Source organism: Pezoporus wallicus, unplaced genomic scaffold, assembly GCF_028554395.1.
Source record: "Pezoporus wallicus isolate ANWC-B61680 ecotype Strahan unplaced genomic scaffold, APGP_CSIRO_Pwel_v1 contig_8725, whole genome shotgun sequence".
Taxonomy (NCBI): Eukaryota; Metazoa; Chordata; class Aves; order Psittaciformes; family Psittacidae; genus Pezoporus; species Pezoporus wallicus.
The window spans coordinates 104,118-122,033 of NW_026638227.1; the positions used below are offsets into that span (position 1 = coordinate 104,118).

Here is a 17,916-nt window from a genome sequence, read left to right on the forward strand (position 1 = left end):
TTATCACTGTTCAGCTGCAGGATGCGTGTGCCTGCTCTGGACACAGAGATGCTGCTGCTGTGCTCTTCCAAAGGGAATGAAGCACCAGATGGATCTGCCATCTGAGCCCCTCCAGGAATGCTGGTGTTCTCAGCATGAGAGCAGAAGTTTTGTTTTAAACAGTTAAAGCAGAAAACAGTTTTCATGGCAATGTGCAGATTGAGAAGAGCTGCTCCCTCCCTCAATATTAGGTACAAGCTGCTTTTGAAGGGCTGGCTAATGACAAAGAACAGGATGCTCCAACTGAAAGAAGATGTACCCCCCAAAATGAGTTAATGTCATTCAATTAACTATATTTCTGTGTATCATTCAGGTACAGCATGTGAGCACCAGAGAGGGGAAAGAACACCCCAAGTCCTGCTACGTTGACATCTTCATAGAAATTCCTCTCGGGTACAAGCTTTGTGGGATATAATCCTTTAGGATGACTGACATGACACTCTTCACTGGAGGAGAACTGAGAGTCTTGGGACACAATCACACTGAGCTCTGAGGATTTTTACTTGCTATCTTTCTGCTACAACCAATAACAAAACCACAAGAGGAAACAGCCTCACGTTGTGCCAGGGGAGGTTTAGTGTTGTCAAGCATTGGAATAAGCTGCCCAGGGACATGGTGGAGTCACCGGTCCTGAAGGCGTTTAGAAGATGTGTAGATGTGCTTGGGAACATGGGTTAGTGGTGGACTTGGCAGTGCCAGGTTAATGGTTGGACTTCATGAACTTAAAGGTCTTTTCCAACCTTGTTGATTCTATGACAGCCATCACAATGAAAACTCAAACTCCTCATTCAGCACACCAAAAGGCAGGAGATGAGGAAATCACCGATTTTCACTGGTGACAAGCCCTGGCACGCTCTGTGGTGCTCCTTGCTGTCTAAACCCCACGCTACGTTTTGAGCTCATTCCGATTGCTGCAAGCAGCAAGCAAATAAGGGCAACCTTTTATCCTGGTCTCCTTTGGGAATGAGACTTGTGAGCTCATCCTGTTTATGTCAGGCTTCTGGAAGGGGTCACAAACAATCAAGAGATTCAAAGGAAGCCTGAAGTGTCTGTTGCCCACAGCAACAAACAAAGCCCCAGTGAGCAGAAACTCTTTTTCAAGTACACAAGAACTGCACTGGGGACTTCAGGCTTGCTAAGCGGGAGAGAAAAGACAACTGAATGACAAATTGCAAACACCCCAATCACATGGAAAACTCCAGAGAGGAGCTCAAAGCTTCTTGGAGAGATAAGCCCAGGGTGAGAATATTAGTTCTCTGGGTAAGTGGAAAGAGCTGAAGAGTCCTGTCCGACCTAGGGCCCTGCTGCAAGGATGGGGACAGGCTGGGCATGGCTGGGACTACTCACCTCTCACACACTCAGCCTTCAGTTTAACAAGGCTACTTTAACACCATGTGAACACACAGGGCAATAAAGCCCAGCACTAAGCAAGAAAAAGCCATCTCTGTCACAGAGAGAATAATGATTTCACTGGCTACATGCACTCAAATAACCCACAACATAACACCCACAATCAAAGGCAGGATCTCGCACACTCAAAAGCAAATCTTCCTCTATGTCTGTGGTCTTGACATGGTAATGAAGATTTGGGTGATGATAGCAGGCTTTCAAAGCCACATTACCCCAGCTTCTCAAAGCTAGCTTCACATGAAAATATTGGGCTTTAAACTATTGCAATGATTTATGTTGCAAACAAGTGTGGAAGTTAAGTCTACACCAGAACTCAGGTTCCCGCGAGGACATGTTAAGATACAAGATTACATTTTGTGATCTATGGCCTGGGTAAGGCTGCTAAATCATCTACATGTAATGAATAAAGGCATTGTTACACATTTTTATCTTTCTCTTCCATATTTTATTGTATTTATCACAAAGTTTCGAAGCCCAGAAAGCGCTGTGACATTCCTCACCTCCTTGTGGTGTTTCTCTCAGACGCTCATTGTTCATGTTCTCAAGGCCTGACAAACATCTACTCTGTCTGCTTTTGTGAGATCAGAGGGTTCAACAGATGAAAAAATATATTAATATATTAGTTACGAACCATTTGGTGAACTGGTGACAGAGCCAGGATTCCAGCCCTCTGCAATTCAAGCCCTGAGCTTATTGCTCTGAGCCACAGCTGCCAAGAGATCACATTTGTGCCTATCTCAGTTGTTGGAGTGCTCAAAGCTCCACTTACTGCTCCCCACACATGCAACAAACCCGGCATCCAGGAAACACAGCCCGGATAACCACAGCCCCTGACACAGCCTTGGAACAGGGACTCCTGCTGGGCTGGAGCTCCCACAGAGGCCGCCAGGGAAGGGCTGGTTCCTGCCTTCACCACAGGCTCTCTCTGCACGTCCTCCAGTGCTTACTTCAGACAGATCTGTCCTTTCCCTCTCCTCATCCTTTGTGTGTCAGGAAAACAAGAGCTTGTCTGAACAGATTTAGGGAAGAACGTGCCAAGTGAGAACCATGCTGTGGTGTAACCGAGGGGGGGCAGTGGTAACTCCATTTATCACCACAGCATTTGCAAGGCAGAGCAGAACCCACTTGTGTTTTTTTAACTGAAAGCCACACAATAAAAACTACAGTTAGAGGAAGTGAATTCAAGCATTTTCTATCAAATTTGATAGACCTTACCTGCTATACCTTGCTTGATCATTTCTGTGCTTATGAAAGGATAAAATAACCCCAACGTTCTGTTCCACACACCTGTAACTGCTGCTCTGTGTCACCAGTACCACTTACATCATAACCCTGCCGCACACCTTGGTCAATAGGAACAACAGCCTTAGTCCCCTACACGCAGCTGAGGAGCAACTTTACACATGAAGTTCCAAGGCTCAGTTCCAGTTCTACACTAAACCATGTTATTATCTAAACTACTTGGTTCAACAACATAAATACTTAAGAGTAGCTATGACGTGACAAAACCATGTCATCTGTTACCACAGTAAAATACTACATTCTGATTCACCTCTCAGGGCTACCACAAAAGACCAGGATAATCCCAGCCTTGGGAATACTGTGGGAACATGAATTAAATCAATGCTTTTAAACCCATCAGATTAATCATACACTACACACAGTCTGTGGTATAGGGAAACCGAACACAACTGCTTTCTGGGTGGGGTTGGAGCAATGTTTCGAGCTTCAAGGTTTTAGTCAAGCACATTTCCTTAAGAGAGGATGTTAAAGAGGCAAATCTAGAAAAGAGTGGGTTTAACCACATCTTTTGCTGGGTTTCTTTTCTCAGTAGACCACAGAATCCTAGATTCCCACTTTGAGGTGTTCACCCCTACAACCACCCTCTTCTCATTTGGTAGAGTACAACCATCACTCAGTTTCCACTGAGAAGCAGTTCCCCAAGCCATGCTTTCCAGATTATAAGAGATCCCTGTCAACTGGCCACCCCCTCTCCTGCTCTTTCATGCTCACTGGCTGGGAGCAAGCTGAAGCATCAGCTCCAAATATAACACACGTTGTTTGTGGGAAAAAACATGAATACCATCAGGAGAAGAGATGAGCAGAAGAAGGACTCAGCTGAATTCATGGTGGGCTGCTCTGACCCACTATTCTAGCCCTTGCATGGTCGGACAACAGCACTATCCCTGTCTGATCCTCTGCTCAGTACACAGCAAAAGCAAAGCAGAAGATGCCCATGTGTTAAGAGTACAGCTATGTCATTACAGACACAGATTATGGGCTTCCTGCTCCAACTGGCTCAGCTCTTCCACCAGCTTGATGGCCCAAACAGGAGTTACAACACAAGGCAGCTTCCAAATGACTCTGCTTCTGTGCTTCTGCAAAGAAGGAGCCAGCCTGCAGTGAATCTCTGTACCACAACAGCAGATTTTTTACCACCAGCAATTAGCAAGTGTGAACTTGAGGCTATTCCAGCTCCAGAGAAACAGTTCAGCACTCTCACCACTGGTTTACACCCACAGTGGGCAGTTAACATGAAGGAAGCCACAACAGTGCAGTCCTGCAGTGTCAAGTTCTTCTTGAACAACATAATGGCCTTACTAGAAGAAATAAGCATTTCTGACCAGCAAGGATAATGTAAAGTAACTCTGAGATTCACCAAAACTGAAGAGGGAGCCCCAGTTCAGACAAACATCTAGAATGAAAAGCTACTGCACAGAACAAGCACACTGAACTCATCAACTTCCTCTGATATTAAAGCCAACTGCATGGAACAAAGATGACTGCAGTATCAATTCCATACGTGTAACCCAAAATCTAGGTTTCTGAGGGTTTTTGCAAGGGCCTCCTGAAGGAGGTCAGATCCCATATCCAAAGACTACCTGAAGTGGTTCTACTTCATGTAGAAGCTGCATGTCTAAACCAGAAGCTCTTGAACATCTTAGGCTCAACCACAGAACAAAGTAAGTTAACAACTATGACACTCCTCATCTGCTCTTCTTACAGCTCTTTAGAAAAATCTCCTTGTCTTTCCTGAGCAAGAAGAGGGTGTGGAAGAGGGGAAGAACCTTTCTGCTTTGCTCTTCCATTCTAGGAGCACATCAAGTGACTTGAACTCTTCAAACTCCTAGAATAAGATTAAAATTGGATGCAAACGTTTCCTTCCTGGCAGTTTGTGTTTAGATTTTGGGATGATCCAAGAGTTATTTAAAAAGGTCACCGGATAATGAATTAAAAATTCCCAACATGATCATCGTCAATGCCACAAGCTCTAGCTGCTCATAACTAACTTGATAGCTTTATGTGGAGCAGAACTCCACATCCTCTGCCAGAGAGGACAGGCTTGTCTGTCTGTTGGATGGGTTAAACTAGACAGGTTATTTTGACTCCTGCACATCTACTGTGGTGCAGGAGGTGCAGAAAAACCCTCACAGCCCATACCCACGATTTGCCTGGAGCTTCCAGGCAGTTCAAATCACCAGAGTGTCAATAATACAGAAGAGATATGGTACAAAAATGCACAGTGGGAAGATCTAAATCTGGACAAGTACCAAATGCAAATGCCTGACTAAGCCCATGGGCAGCCCTAGCTCTCATCCCCATGACACAGTGATGCCACCCCAAGCTCCAGACTGCGCAGTAATGGGCTGTTTGCTTTGTCACATTGTGCCTGCCACACCACACGGCCCCGTGGGGCTGTGCTTTTGAGTCCATCTGGGGCTGGGAGAAGGCTTGAGTTTCTTTCAAACTCTCTGTGTTTCCACGTTGGTGATGTACAGTGCAATACGGGGCACCCAAAAGAGAAAAGAGACCAAGTTACACATCCAGTGAATGCCATGCCAAAGCAGAAGCCCAAGAGATGACAGCTACAACCACATCCTGAGCTTTGGCACCAGCATGGGACACAAGAAGACTGCAAGAGTGCCATGCATTCACCAGAGAATTTCACATGAAACCGTGTTAGAGGGAGCAGGAAGCATTAACCACCAAGGCAGTCCTGTCTGAGGAGTTAGAGTGCCCTAGTCCAAGGGATTAATCAGCATTCCCAGAGTCCAGAGGACTTGTTACCTCGTGACAGGCCTCCAGAGCACAGAAATACTTATCTCTAATGGGCTCACTGTAGGGGCATTAAGTCCAATTATGAGCTCCCAGGTCTTCAGACTAAGGGTATGGGAACACAAGTAAGCTACTCTGAGGAACTCAGGGTGCTCTTGAGTTTCAACCACTGTAAGGTGTTTCTACAGAAACCACCTGGGCAGATCCTTGTGCCAGTGTTAAGTGCTGAGCACCTTACTCACAGCAGCACAGGCTCTATACACTGGCAGCTCTGAAGGAGCAACTGACAGTAAGCACTACCATCAGTTTTTCCTCAACACAACATGGTTGCATGCTTCCATCCTGGCTAGGACTGCTGCAGAGCAGGAGCCACTGGCCAGGGGAATGGCTGGAGCCACCCACAGGAGGTGTGGGCAGCACTGGCTCAAATTAATTCCTGGGATTTGTGCCATGGGAAGACTTGAGGCTCAAGACAGGAGAACTCGGTGCAATGGGTCAACCAGCACTACAGCGCCACTAAATCCCCAACAGAAATAAGTCAAACCATGAAAGCTTCTGGAAAAGAAGTTAGGAATGAGCCTCTCCCATCCAGGAAAGCTCTGCCACCACCTTCAGTCTTCTGTGGGCCCTTTCACTCACCTTCCAATGGCTTCTGACACCGTGGTGAAACATGCAGAGAGGCCACTGTAACTAGATTGTATTCTTAATTCTTTTAATATCAAAGCATCCAGCCAGCAGATCATCATTACAGTTTTAGAAGCTGCACCACTACCTGTTAGTGAGCAGGCAGTTAATCCAGCTCCCCCCCAAAAGGCCAAACATGGTGATTCTCACACGTACATGACACACACATATCATGTCTAACCTGTGCCAGTAAGTGAGGCAGCAGCTTCCACTTGCACACTGCTAAATATGAGACTCAACAGCGCACTTGTTTGGATATATTAATAATGGAAAGGGGAAAAAAAAAATCTAACATAGGAACAAAAAGCAGAAATCATTTTGTTAAAGACTGGAGCTGGTATTGAACGTTTCAGGCACAAGCTACTGACTTACCCTGCAGCGACTTCCCCAATCCCTGGCCCAGCTTCCAGCCATGTTTCTGGAGTAAGCGGTGTCCAATATTATCCTGACAGACAGAACAGAGAAAACAAACCAAAAATATTCCAATAATAAATTCTTCCCTTCCCACTGACATTTAAACATGTGATGAGCAAGAGATTTTTCTACATATATATGCATGCAAAAAAAATGCTACTGAAAAGGCGCTAAATGCCCAAGAAAAGGGAAAGACAAATGTCAAAAACTGCTGGCTAGAATTGTTCTGGGGGCTAGGATTGGGAGGGTCACTTTCTGATGGTGTGCTGGGCAACTTTTGTGCATCATGTTTAACATAAAGGGAAAAATCAACTGAAATAAAAAAGCAATGTGGGAGGAAATCAAGTGTATCAATAAAAATTGACAGGAAAAGGCAGAAAATCCAGCTATTTATACAATCAGCTCCATCACCTAGACAGCACCACTTAAAGATTTATGTTTTTGTAAAGAAAATCTACAATGTGTTTAGTCATTTTGTTTGTGTGTCAGGCTTTGAGAATACTGAGTAAGTTGTAAGTGCAAGACTGCCCCACCACTAGAAACCAAAACACAATCAGAGCAAAATCCAGGCTAGACTTGATTGGGGTTTTATATATGTATATATATATATATAAACTAGCATGCAGCCAATATTAAACTGAAAAAACAGTGAGGTTAGTAAAACAAAAAAAAAACAAAATCCATCAAATAAAATGAGCTCAAGCACAGACTGGGTGATGCATTTCACATGTAAACTAACAAAAATACTAAGATGTTAGAATGAAACAGGCCTAGCAATAAGTTAACAGCAAGGAACCATTAGTGCATGTAGGGGAAACAATAAGCATAATGTCTCATCTTCTGGAAAAAAAAAAAAAAAAAGGGAGAGGGAAAAAAAAAAAAAAGAAAAAGGCTATTTTGGACTGAATAGAAAGTCCTGACGCAGCAATTCAGTGTCAGCTTTGGAACAGGGGCTGAGCAGGGCTCCGAGGGGAACTGATGTGGGATTGGGCAACATTTCCTCCCTCAAAGAAGGGCCACAAGTGCTACCAGCATGCTTGTCACCATCCACAGCTGATGTCCCTCAGCCATCAGTTTAGTAGCAGTGACCAACTGCCAGCTCCAAAAGAAGGACTCTGGGCTGGGACTGTGTCCAACTTCTCATGATAAGAATCAGATATGGATTTGTTGGTACTTAAGCGTCCAAAGGAACCACAACTCAAGATATCCCTGAAATATCCTGAGTTCTAGCAGGCTGCGAGTCCATCGAATTGACTGGGACATGGGATCTTAAATCAAAATGAATTAATAGATTAGATGTTGCATGTTGCTTTAACTAAATAACCAAGTTGTCCACAGCAATGGAACAGCAGTGGAGTTTGCACTCCCTCCACATGGAAGAAATCTGGTCCATCACATTGACAGACACAATCTTCCCAAAGATATTGGCTGTATGGATATGTTTTGCCTCAGAAAAATTGGATCAAGTATAAGTTTCATTTTGTTTAATGCTATGCCAGAAAAGTAAGACACTGTGTCTCGCTGTTTGTCAAGCATACATCTCTCCCACACTACCAGTCCTCCCCCAGGACAGAGTTAGGGCTACATGGAAAGAAAAATTAAAAGAGAAGTAAGGAAATGTCTGGGTCTAAAAGCTTAAATCAGTATATTCAAAAAAGGGAAAATGAGCAAATATGGATTCTAACCACAAACATCATGGAGCATTTTGGAAGCAGAGGAAAACTTACCTGGGAGCACATGCGCTGCAGACTGTCCCCACCAGCCACAGAGGCTGCAGGGTCAGGCAATGGGGCTGAGGCTGAAAGGGTTGTGGGCGACACTGATTGTGCTACCATTAGTCAGCTCGCCTGGCACAGGGTTATTGGCTCTGGTTTGGAAAGCTGGTGCTGACAAAAATGGCTGCGCTTTCCCCACGGAAAACCAAAAACTAGGCCAAGGAAGACTTGCAATCTTTTGCTAAGTGGAGATGAGACATTGTGCTGACTGTGTTGTGTTATGAATGCACTAAAATAAAGACAGATGAAGCAGTATGCTATTTCCAAAAGCAGTGCAAGTGGAGTGAAAGCATTTCCATACGAACCTGGCTTTAAAAACTGGGCTGTCAAAAGAACAGTTAAATGTAACACAAAGTAAGAAACTGTCCAATCACTAATGGTAGGTTTTTTTTCTTTTGCTTTGTTTTCAATTCACTGCTTGCAAGTAATGTATTTATTAAAGAAGAGTGAAAAGCATAAAAGAAACTCAACAAGTCAAGACCAGCTGGGAGATTCAAGAGCGGCATGTTGTGACTGACACAGTGACGGGGAAAACAAATGTTAAAGGGGAAAAAAAAAGGAAAATTTAGAAGGGTTATACACATTAGCACCACTTTTACAAACCCACTCAAGAGGATGGCCACAAGTTGCATGACAGGAATTGGAACTGCACTTGATGATCCTGGCTCAGTTCCCAGGAAGGGTTTTTTTCCCCCGCCTCCCCAGTCAATTCCATTTGTTTGTCTAAGCAGTGACTTTTCCTAAATTCAGGAAACTTCCTAATTTGAAATAGGACTGGACTGAAATGGAGCATCTTCTGGTTCACTAAATAACAAGAACAGCCCCAGGAGTTTAATGTTAACATCTGAGTTGAGACCTAGTCATTACCCCGCTCATTTCTAGTGGTGTTCAACCTTCTTCCTCCACTCCAAATGCCTAGCACAGACCTTGCAGCCAGGCAGAGCCTCAGAACTGCTCTGCAGTGTAAATGCTGCCCTAAAAAATAAGTGATGGAAGGCCAGGCTTGCTGGGCTCCCACATGAGAGCCACTCCACAAGCCATGGGGCAGCAAGTATTGCTTTAGTAAGTGAACTTTCTGTAAAAGTGTGGCCTCTTTCACATAGGAAATGTCTTTTTTTGCACCAAATTTCCCATCCATGTCAAGAATGGTCACTGTTTTGGACTAAACTATCCCCACTTCACACCAATTTGCTTATGGGCAGAGTTGTAGCTATCTACAAAGATGCCAACAGCCACACAAGGAAATCCTTTGCTTCCCAGACTGGTACCAGGCTCCTCACTTCCTTACACTGTTGTTTTGGAGCTCCTGGGGCTACAGCCATCATCAGACTTACTGAGGCAGCCAAAACAAGTCCCCCAGTAGGTGGAGTGAGCAGGTGAGCTCCTATTTACCATCCGAAGTACTCATCCTGGCCTTGAACACTGCCAGGGATGGGGCAGCCACAGCTTCTCTGGGCACCCTGTGCCACCACCTCAGCACCCTCACAGGGAAGAGCTTCTGCCTAAGAGCTCATCTCAGTCTCCCCTTTGGCAGGTTAAAGCCATTCCCCTTGGGCTGTCCCTATAGGCCCCAGTCCAAAGCCCCTCTCCAGGTTTCCTGGAGCCCCTTTAGGCACTGGAACTGCTCTAAGCTCTCCCCTTCAGAAGCCTTCTCTTCTCCAGGCTGAACTGGCCCAGTGCTCTGAAAAAAAAAAAAAAAAATCTGCCTACAATGGAAAGACGTGTGCAAGAACTGGAAGGTTCTGATGATGTTGTAGAGTGGGATAGAACCCACAGTCAATGGACTAAGCTGTGTTACAGCTAAACCAAAACACCAGTTTTGCCTGATCCAGGTTTTCCATGGGATTCCCTTGTCACTCACATGTTGTGTTCACACTGTTCATCTCAACACTGCAGGGCCATGCATCTCTTGAGTGGATTGTAAGCTGTGCTGACTGTGTATTGAGGAATCTATAAGCAAGGATCAGATGCTACTGGGTGAACCCATGCAAACAAGAGGTTGAAAAGATTCCCAAAACAAAACCTATAGCTCACTACAGATGACACAATGAAGACTAGAGAGAAAAGCCAAATAGTAATGCTACACCATTCAGCTTCAAGAAGCACAGTATTTATAGCGCTGTCCACATATGGCTACTGCTAAATGTCAAATCAGCAGCCTCATCAAATGACACTTTGGAACTAGTGGAGTCCACAGATCTGTACAGATATACAGTGCAACAAACCCAGCTTCAACTCGTACAGTCATCTACAACAGCCTGTGAGCATCAAAGTACTACGTCCTGAAACCTGGGGCAGCTCAAGCTCCTCCCTGTGTAACTGAGCAGAATGGGGGGGGGAGTTGTTTGTTAGTTATGACAAAAACAAACTAACAAGCTCCAGAGTAAGTGGGTGATTCGCAATCTGGCCTCCAACCTGCACTGGTGACAGCTTGGGCGGCCCCCTGCCACTGCACACTGCCTGCATGGGGATGGGCTGCTCTAAGGGAGAGCTGCTCTCTCCTGCTCGAGCTGTACTGCTGGGACAGAAAACCAGGCACTCACAGCAACAAGGTTCAATAACAAGTATAAATCAGGAATTAACATGAAGAAAATCTGGTTTCCCTTAAAGCTGCAATAGTTTGTGACTTCCCACTCAGGCTCAGTGCACTTCAAATACTTTAAAACAGATGCATGCAGCTTCTTGAATTTGAAAAGGGTTCAGTGCTCTGATGTGCCAAGGCCACTAGTGGCTCCGCTGATGTGAAAAGCCAGTGGGAGCGCAGCATCTTCAAACCAGAACAAAAAATGGTTATTGGGAGCGGGGGGAATATCAGTATTTGCAGCTGTGAAGAGCCCATTGATAGGAAATATGTTCTTCAATTTAGTATTGGCAAATAGCTGGCTTCTGGTCTGGGCTATGCACACCCACTACCTCCTGTCAGCTCTGTTTTCCGTGTACTTTGGTTCTATCGCATGTTTCAGTCCAGCCATCTTTGGCCTAAACAAGCTGTCCAAAGCAGGATTTCCACAGGAACACCACCACTAGAACACTAACTGAGGACATGTTTCAACATTGTAATGATCTGTAGACTCCCAAACCTATTTTTCCAGCCACCTTTGAGTTGCATGCTGTAGCAGTACAGTCAGCACCTCTCAATAGATAATGCTGCAGAGATGGACCTCACTTCAGTGGTGATTGTCAAGTGTAGGCTCCGAGTGACACCCTCTGCCCCCGGGATTTCCAGATGCAAGCTACCTTTAGTCTTGAAAGCATTTCCATGTGACTAAGATGTGAGAAGCTGCAAGAAGCACATTTAGAATATGCTTAATCCACTCTCAGCCTGCAGGATAACCAAACTTTAAACTTTTAACTGGGAAGCACTTTCATCTGCCATTGTTATAAACACCCTCCCTCGCACAAAGACATTTGTCATCCAAACTATTTCCATAATGTGAAGCACAGGCTCTTACTCATTCCTCCGAGTAGATTCCTTTTTAAAGGTCAGCTGAATTGCTAACAGAGAACTGGGTAAGGATTATAAAACAATTTGGTAATATTGCAAATATTTAGATGTGTGGTATTTGCAAATTACAGACTTGCCCTTACTCCTTCCCTCTCTTTGCAGCTCAAGCATGTCACCCACTTGGGGGGGGGAGCAAACAGCAAAAAATACAAGGCAGAAAAAGCAGCACAAACACTGTTTTCCTGGTGCAAAAACTTGCAGAAGGGGTGCACCCCTGAGCTCTGACATGAAACCCCTTATGCTAATGTGTGCCATTTGTCCATTCTAAAAGCATGTCGGTCATGAACAGCGTGGAAGCAAAATTGTTTTCACAGTGTTAGGAAACGTGACAAAGTAACTTGTGCTTCCAGCTACAGAATCAAAAATCTATTTAGTGAAGACCATATGAAGATTAAACTTCGAAGTGACCAGGTTGTGTCTGCCTGCAGTTTGACACTGGGCTGTTCATGAGACCAAAAACCTCCTTGTGCAGCAGTCACAGCTTTTCAGCTGCGGGAATAGCACACAAAGCCAGCACAAGTGTGCTCCAACATGGAGCACAGCTGCTGTGACAAGGCAGAACATACATTTACTCAGTTCTGCAGCTCTTTCCGAGAGCTTCATGTCCTGAAAAACTTCAGACAAAAGAAGAGTAGAAAAAAAATGGATTTACAGTAAGACCAATTTAAGGTTTTAACTCTTTCTCCTGGCAAGCTTGTCCTCCCCACCCAAACTGCTCTCACATGGAACCCTTAGGCTGAACTATACATATTAAATCTACCAAAAACTTGTAAAGATTAATAATGTCCTGACAGTTGAATGGTGAGATATATATTAATAAAATATTAAAGCCTTCACTGAATTTAATTCTTGAGCTGCAGTTCAACATTAATCAAGCTGCAACCAATGCCACACCTGCGGATTCTGTGTGGGTAATGTTTTACATACAGTCGTGGGCATCTCGCTCTTCAAATCACCAGAGAGATGGAACCTGGGACGTCTTCTACGCCTCTGGGAAAACACTGTTAGAAATCATTCAGTCTGGACATTTCTGAATGACTTTGAAATGCTCATTCCAGGGAGTGGGCTCCAAACTAGCGTTTCCCATTATCTTTACACAAGGAAACAAGCTTGGCATTTTAATGAAAATCCCCATATCACAAGGTTAAGATTGAAGTATTCAGGAGAACACTGAATACAAATTCCCATCTCTGCAGCATTATCTCATGCGTCATCAATTACTGCCATGCCTAGATCTAGCATCATGCCAGCACATTTAGACAGTAGGTACTATATGCAGTGTTCACTGGACCAGAAGAACAGAAATAAGAAGGGGGGGAAAGGAAACCCTAGAGAAGAAATTAAAAAGGCAGACCGTGCAATACAAACCAGATCATGGCTGCTTAGCTAATATGGGCCAACTGCTGCGGAAGAAAAACGTCGAACACCCCAAGTTGTGTAAGTTTTTTTTTGGTAAACATCTAACACGCACACAAACACACACAACACCAACCTACACACAAATGAAAAGCATCTATCCACCTTTAGCTAAAGCTAAGTTTCTTCTAAGTGCGGGCTAACGTGAAGAAACTTAAACAGAGAACTTCAATTATTAACAGAGAAAAGAAACACTTCATACTTTCTTAACATAAATCAAGTCTTAAGCAGGACACCACTAAGTGACCCTCGAGTATTCACTGTGAGTTTTCTTGCTCTCATATTGAAACTGCAAATGAAACTTGGCTTGAGCTAAGTGCCAAACTTAGGTCCAGTTTAGGCTGAACAAGCTACTGTGCCTAAGACTGCAGAGGGTGCTTTGCAAAGAGAGAAATTAAAAAGCTTAAAAAGGTAAGACTAAAGAGAACTTTGGTTTTCCCAATCTTATGGCTGTGCTCTCCACACCTCCAAGTGGTACTTTACAGAAACTCTGGAGCAGTTTCAGACTCGTGGGGAAGGACCACTACAGCTCCACTGCTGTGCACCCATGCTTCCATCCTGCAGGTGACATTCTAACACTTGAACACACCAGTTTCCCAAAAATAGAAACTAAAAGGGGATCAAACTACATTTTGCTACACTGCTCTATCAGGTTCACTTACAAACTGAAATGATTCTTCAAAGCAAAGTATAAAAACTTAAAAGAAATCTCTATGAATGTATACGTTATTTTAAATAACTTCCAATACTGTGTTGAACTAAAATTTAGTCACCTATAGTTTTATGAGAACTACTTAAAGATTAAATCCCAGGCCCACTGCAGCTCTGCATGCAATTTACCACACACAGTTAACCCTGTACTGCCAGACAGATGCCCACACCTATCCCATTTGACTGCATTCACATCAAGTACCATCCGATCACTGCCTAACTGCTGGTGGTTGCTGATGTTGTAAGTCTGTGTCTTACCGATTCGATCGGCTTGTCCAGGGATGCCTGCTCTATCTCCAGGTGCCCTTCTTCATACTGGTCAAAGTGGTTGCCCTGAAACAGAACAGGAGGGTTAGATCTACAATAGAGAACACACTTCCAACAGTCTCGTCTCAAGATTCATGTTTGCATATGGTCAGATTTATATAACACTATATACATATCATTTTGCTAATGAATGAACATGTTAAATACAGCCAAATCCAGCATATAGGCTATAAGAAAAAGAAATATTCTAAAAACTAAGCCAATTTGATGATAATCATAACATGGAATTCGGCAAAATATCAAGCACTTAGAATGACAATCCTTTCGGCTTTTTTAGTCTATGAAGTCTATGCAAACACTGACCATAAACACCAGCGCCAACCTTAAAAGCACACAGGACAAGAAGCAGAAGGAATTGACCCCACCACCACTACAAAGAAGTTTCTTGTTGTCTTTTCTCCTCTAAAGAGGACCAAGGCTATTCTTGCAGCCTCAAATGCAAACTGTTTGAGGCATACCTGTAATTTCACACACCTTAAACCAACAAAACCCCAGAGTGGTACCAAACAAAACCTCTGCCAGTGCCCACAGCACTTGTTTATGGTCTGGAACAGCCCTTTCCTTGATTCTAGGCAGCAAACCATGAGTGGAAGTGATGCTCCAGCACACACAAAGCTGTTAGTTTACACCCCAGGCAGGTGACCCCAAGACCACCCAAGCATGAACACTGACACAGGGAATACCAGCATGCACACTCAGAACTGCTCATTCCTCATGTTCCAGCTTCAAGCATTTGTGAGCACCTAAAACTGCTACACCACAAATAACAGGACTGAGGAACACATTTGAGGAAAGAGAGATGGATCAAGAGGCACACAGGGTGTGCTGATACAAGTGCAGGTGTACTAATAGTATGCAGACGCTCACATAGTGAGTGCTACAAACAATGACAAATGCAGGCCAGGCTGGATGGGGCTTGGAGCAGCCTGCTCCAGTGGAAGGTGTCCCTGCCCATGACAGGGGGTTGGGACTGGATGAAATTCAAGGTCCCTTCCAACCCAAACCATTCCAAGATTCTATGAAATCCAAGCACCTTGCTTCCTTACACTCTTGGAGCCGCTCCATCAAACATCTTTAGTTCTATAGACTGGCCATGTCTAATAATTGCAGCGGATGGGAAGATCCATAAGGACTAGACCGATGAGTTTTGAACAGGGAAACCTCTGCCCACTCCAACAGTGTAACACTGCCAGCAGCGGCGGGAGCAGAGCCTGGAGTTGAGCGATCCTTTGCTATGGCAAAATCTCACCTTTCCATGCTCTTGCTCGGACATTAAACACAGAGGGCTCATGAGCCAGGAAGGCAAATGCCAGCCTCTGCCCTCCAGAAGAACCACTGGGGCTGGAACACCATCAGTGGGAATGGTCATTTCAGGAAAAGATAACATCCCTGTTGTAGCTGTGTTGTCATTTCAGAGGTTTCTGGAACCTCACATTCCTAGAACTGCAATGGTGGTGAACCGTTTCTGGCTGTGATGCAGCTCTAACATCCACCACAGACCTGGAAAGCTGTGAACTCAAGAGCAAGCAGGGGAGCTCCTGCAGCTCCACAAGCCCTTTCAAGGGGTGACCTCGTGGGCTCTCCTGTGTCCCGTGGGCGCTGCTCGGTGTCACAGCCCTACAGAACCCTGGGAAGTGCCACGGCCTTGGCTGCTGACCCCATTCCGCTCCTTCTGGCTGCTCCATATGCACCAAGCACCTGGCAGATTTCCTTTGCATCCCGGCTCTGCAAGCACTTAGAGCAGGAACATACAGCACCACTGCCAAGAGAAACATGTTGTCACCCTCCTCACTTCTACCAACACCAACTCCTTCTACAAGAATTTTAATGAAAGCCAGCATGTGAAAGAGCAAATTCCAGCTGTAAGGCGCTGCCTGCTGGAACTCTACAGGCCAGACATCAGCCTCCAAAAATCCTCTGGAACAAGTGTTTGTATCCAGTGATGCGAATCTGCAAGAGCCCATCCTGACAAAAACCTGTTGCCAAGAGAACATGCTTCACTGCTGGTGCACCAGCACCAGCCTGTCCATCACCCACAGCAGTAAATCCACCCAGGCCGCACTCTTCTCCCAGAGGCTTCTTTCCCACGGCCTCTTCAGAGCAAGCCTGGGGCTTAATCCGCAGGTAGCAATCCACTCCCATCCACTGTTTCTGGACAGCCTTCAAGGAGCAAGCCGAAGGCAAACTTGCCATGCACATGCAGTTGAGCTGCTCAAAAAAGGCATCGATTCTTGGAGCCAGGCAGAGTGCTGATGGACAGGCTGGATGTGTGTGTGCTGGAAGTCAGGGAGCACAGGAGGGAGAAGACAAGGGAAAACCTGCCCCAAAGGCAGGAGGACATGGCCCAGCCTCCCAAAATGCAGTGCTCAAGAGAACAAAAGCAGTCAAGAGCACACATGCTGCTGAATGCAGCAAAACCATCTCAATAAAACTTCATATATATTAAAAAATAATAAATAAACCCACATGAAACCTTCCAGTGCTTAAAGGGACCAATAAGAAAGCTGGAGAGGGACTCTTTGTCAGGGCCTGTAGGGACAGGCCAAGGGGAATGGCTTTAACCTGCCAGAGGGGAGACTGAGATGAGCTCTTAGGCAGAAGTTGCTCACTGTGAGGGTGCTGAGGGGCTGGCATAGGGTGCCCAGAGAAGCTGTGGCTGCCCCATCCGTGGCAGTGTTCAAGGCCAGGTTGGACACAGGGGCTTGGAGCAAGCTGCTCTAATGGAAGGTGTCCCTGCTCATGGCAGAAGGCTGGGACTGGATGAGCTTTAAGGTCCCTTCCAACCCAAACCAGTCTGTGGTTCTATGATAACATTTAGTTAACACACACTGGAAACACCCTCAGCAAAACTAAAGCTATGCTTCCTCCCCTGCCCCCCAATTTCACAACATGATTCGCTGCCTGCAGATAGCTCCGAATATGCCAACTGAGTTACCTGGAACTGGCAAAATACTTCTACCTCCTCACTGTCTCCTCCAGCATACTGCCTGCCAAGGCATTTGAAACTGCTTTTACAAAGGCCAGGGTCAGTTCCAGTTTGAAAGCTTTGATTTTGAATTTGCTTTGCTTTGCTGAGGTGAGGCTTTACAACTCCATTTTGCTGTGCTTAAAACCAACTCCCCCTCCCAGAAACCACAAAGGGACTCTGAGCACTCACTGTGCCAGAGTCAGGAAGTGAGTCAAGCCACCTACCCAGGTTCCAGTGATCCCACTGTTATCCACCTAACATATTCTGGGGGTTACTTTATGTATGTATATACTTTGGGGGTTATTACCTACTTTATATCTACTTCGGGGGTTTGCTGTTAGTAAGGGGAGTGGGGATGGGTTACTGGTTTTTCCAAACAGCAGCAATACCAATACTAGAGGTTTTAGGAGAGGCAGAGTGCTTCCCATCACCCTGAACCCCAGGATACACCAAAGCAATGGGATGCTCATGAGCTCACTCACTGTACAGGGACTGACTGTTCCAGGCTTGGTCATTTCAGGCAGAATAACAAAGTGCCCAAACTGAACTGAAATCAATACTCACCACCCATACTGCACTTCAGTTATCAATACTTAAAACAAATGATAAAG

The 17,916-nt window shown here is 45.1% G+C and overlaps 1 protein-coding gene across 6 annotated transcripts in view; it reads right to left on the reverse strand.

Moving 5' to 3' along the window:
* Positions 1–17,916, reverse strand: part of GPATCH8 (G-patch domain containing 8) — a 51,038-nt gene that overhangs the window by 21,917 nt on the left and 11,205 nt on the right. For 2 of the 6 annotated variants that reach the window (XM_057410029.1, XM_057410027.1), the window contains exons 2-5: positions 14,269–14,343; positions 13,252–13,286; positions 8,684–8,701; positions 6,562–6,634 (exon numbers count right to left, since the gene is read on the reverse strand). Coding sequence is in view for 1 of the 6 variants with exons in the window: in XM_057410026.1 (XP_057266009.1) it covers positions 6,562–6,634; positions 14,269–14,343 (148 nt within the window). In the remaining 5 variants the exon portion in view is untranslated. The remainder of the gene's footprint in view (positions 1–6,561; positions 6,635–8,683; positions 8,702–13,251; positions 13,287–14,268; positions 14,344–17,916) is intronic. The other 4 variants (XM_057410028.1, XM_057410031.1, XM_057410030.1 and 1 more) reach the window with 3 other exon arrangements.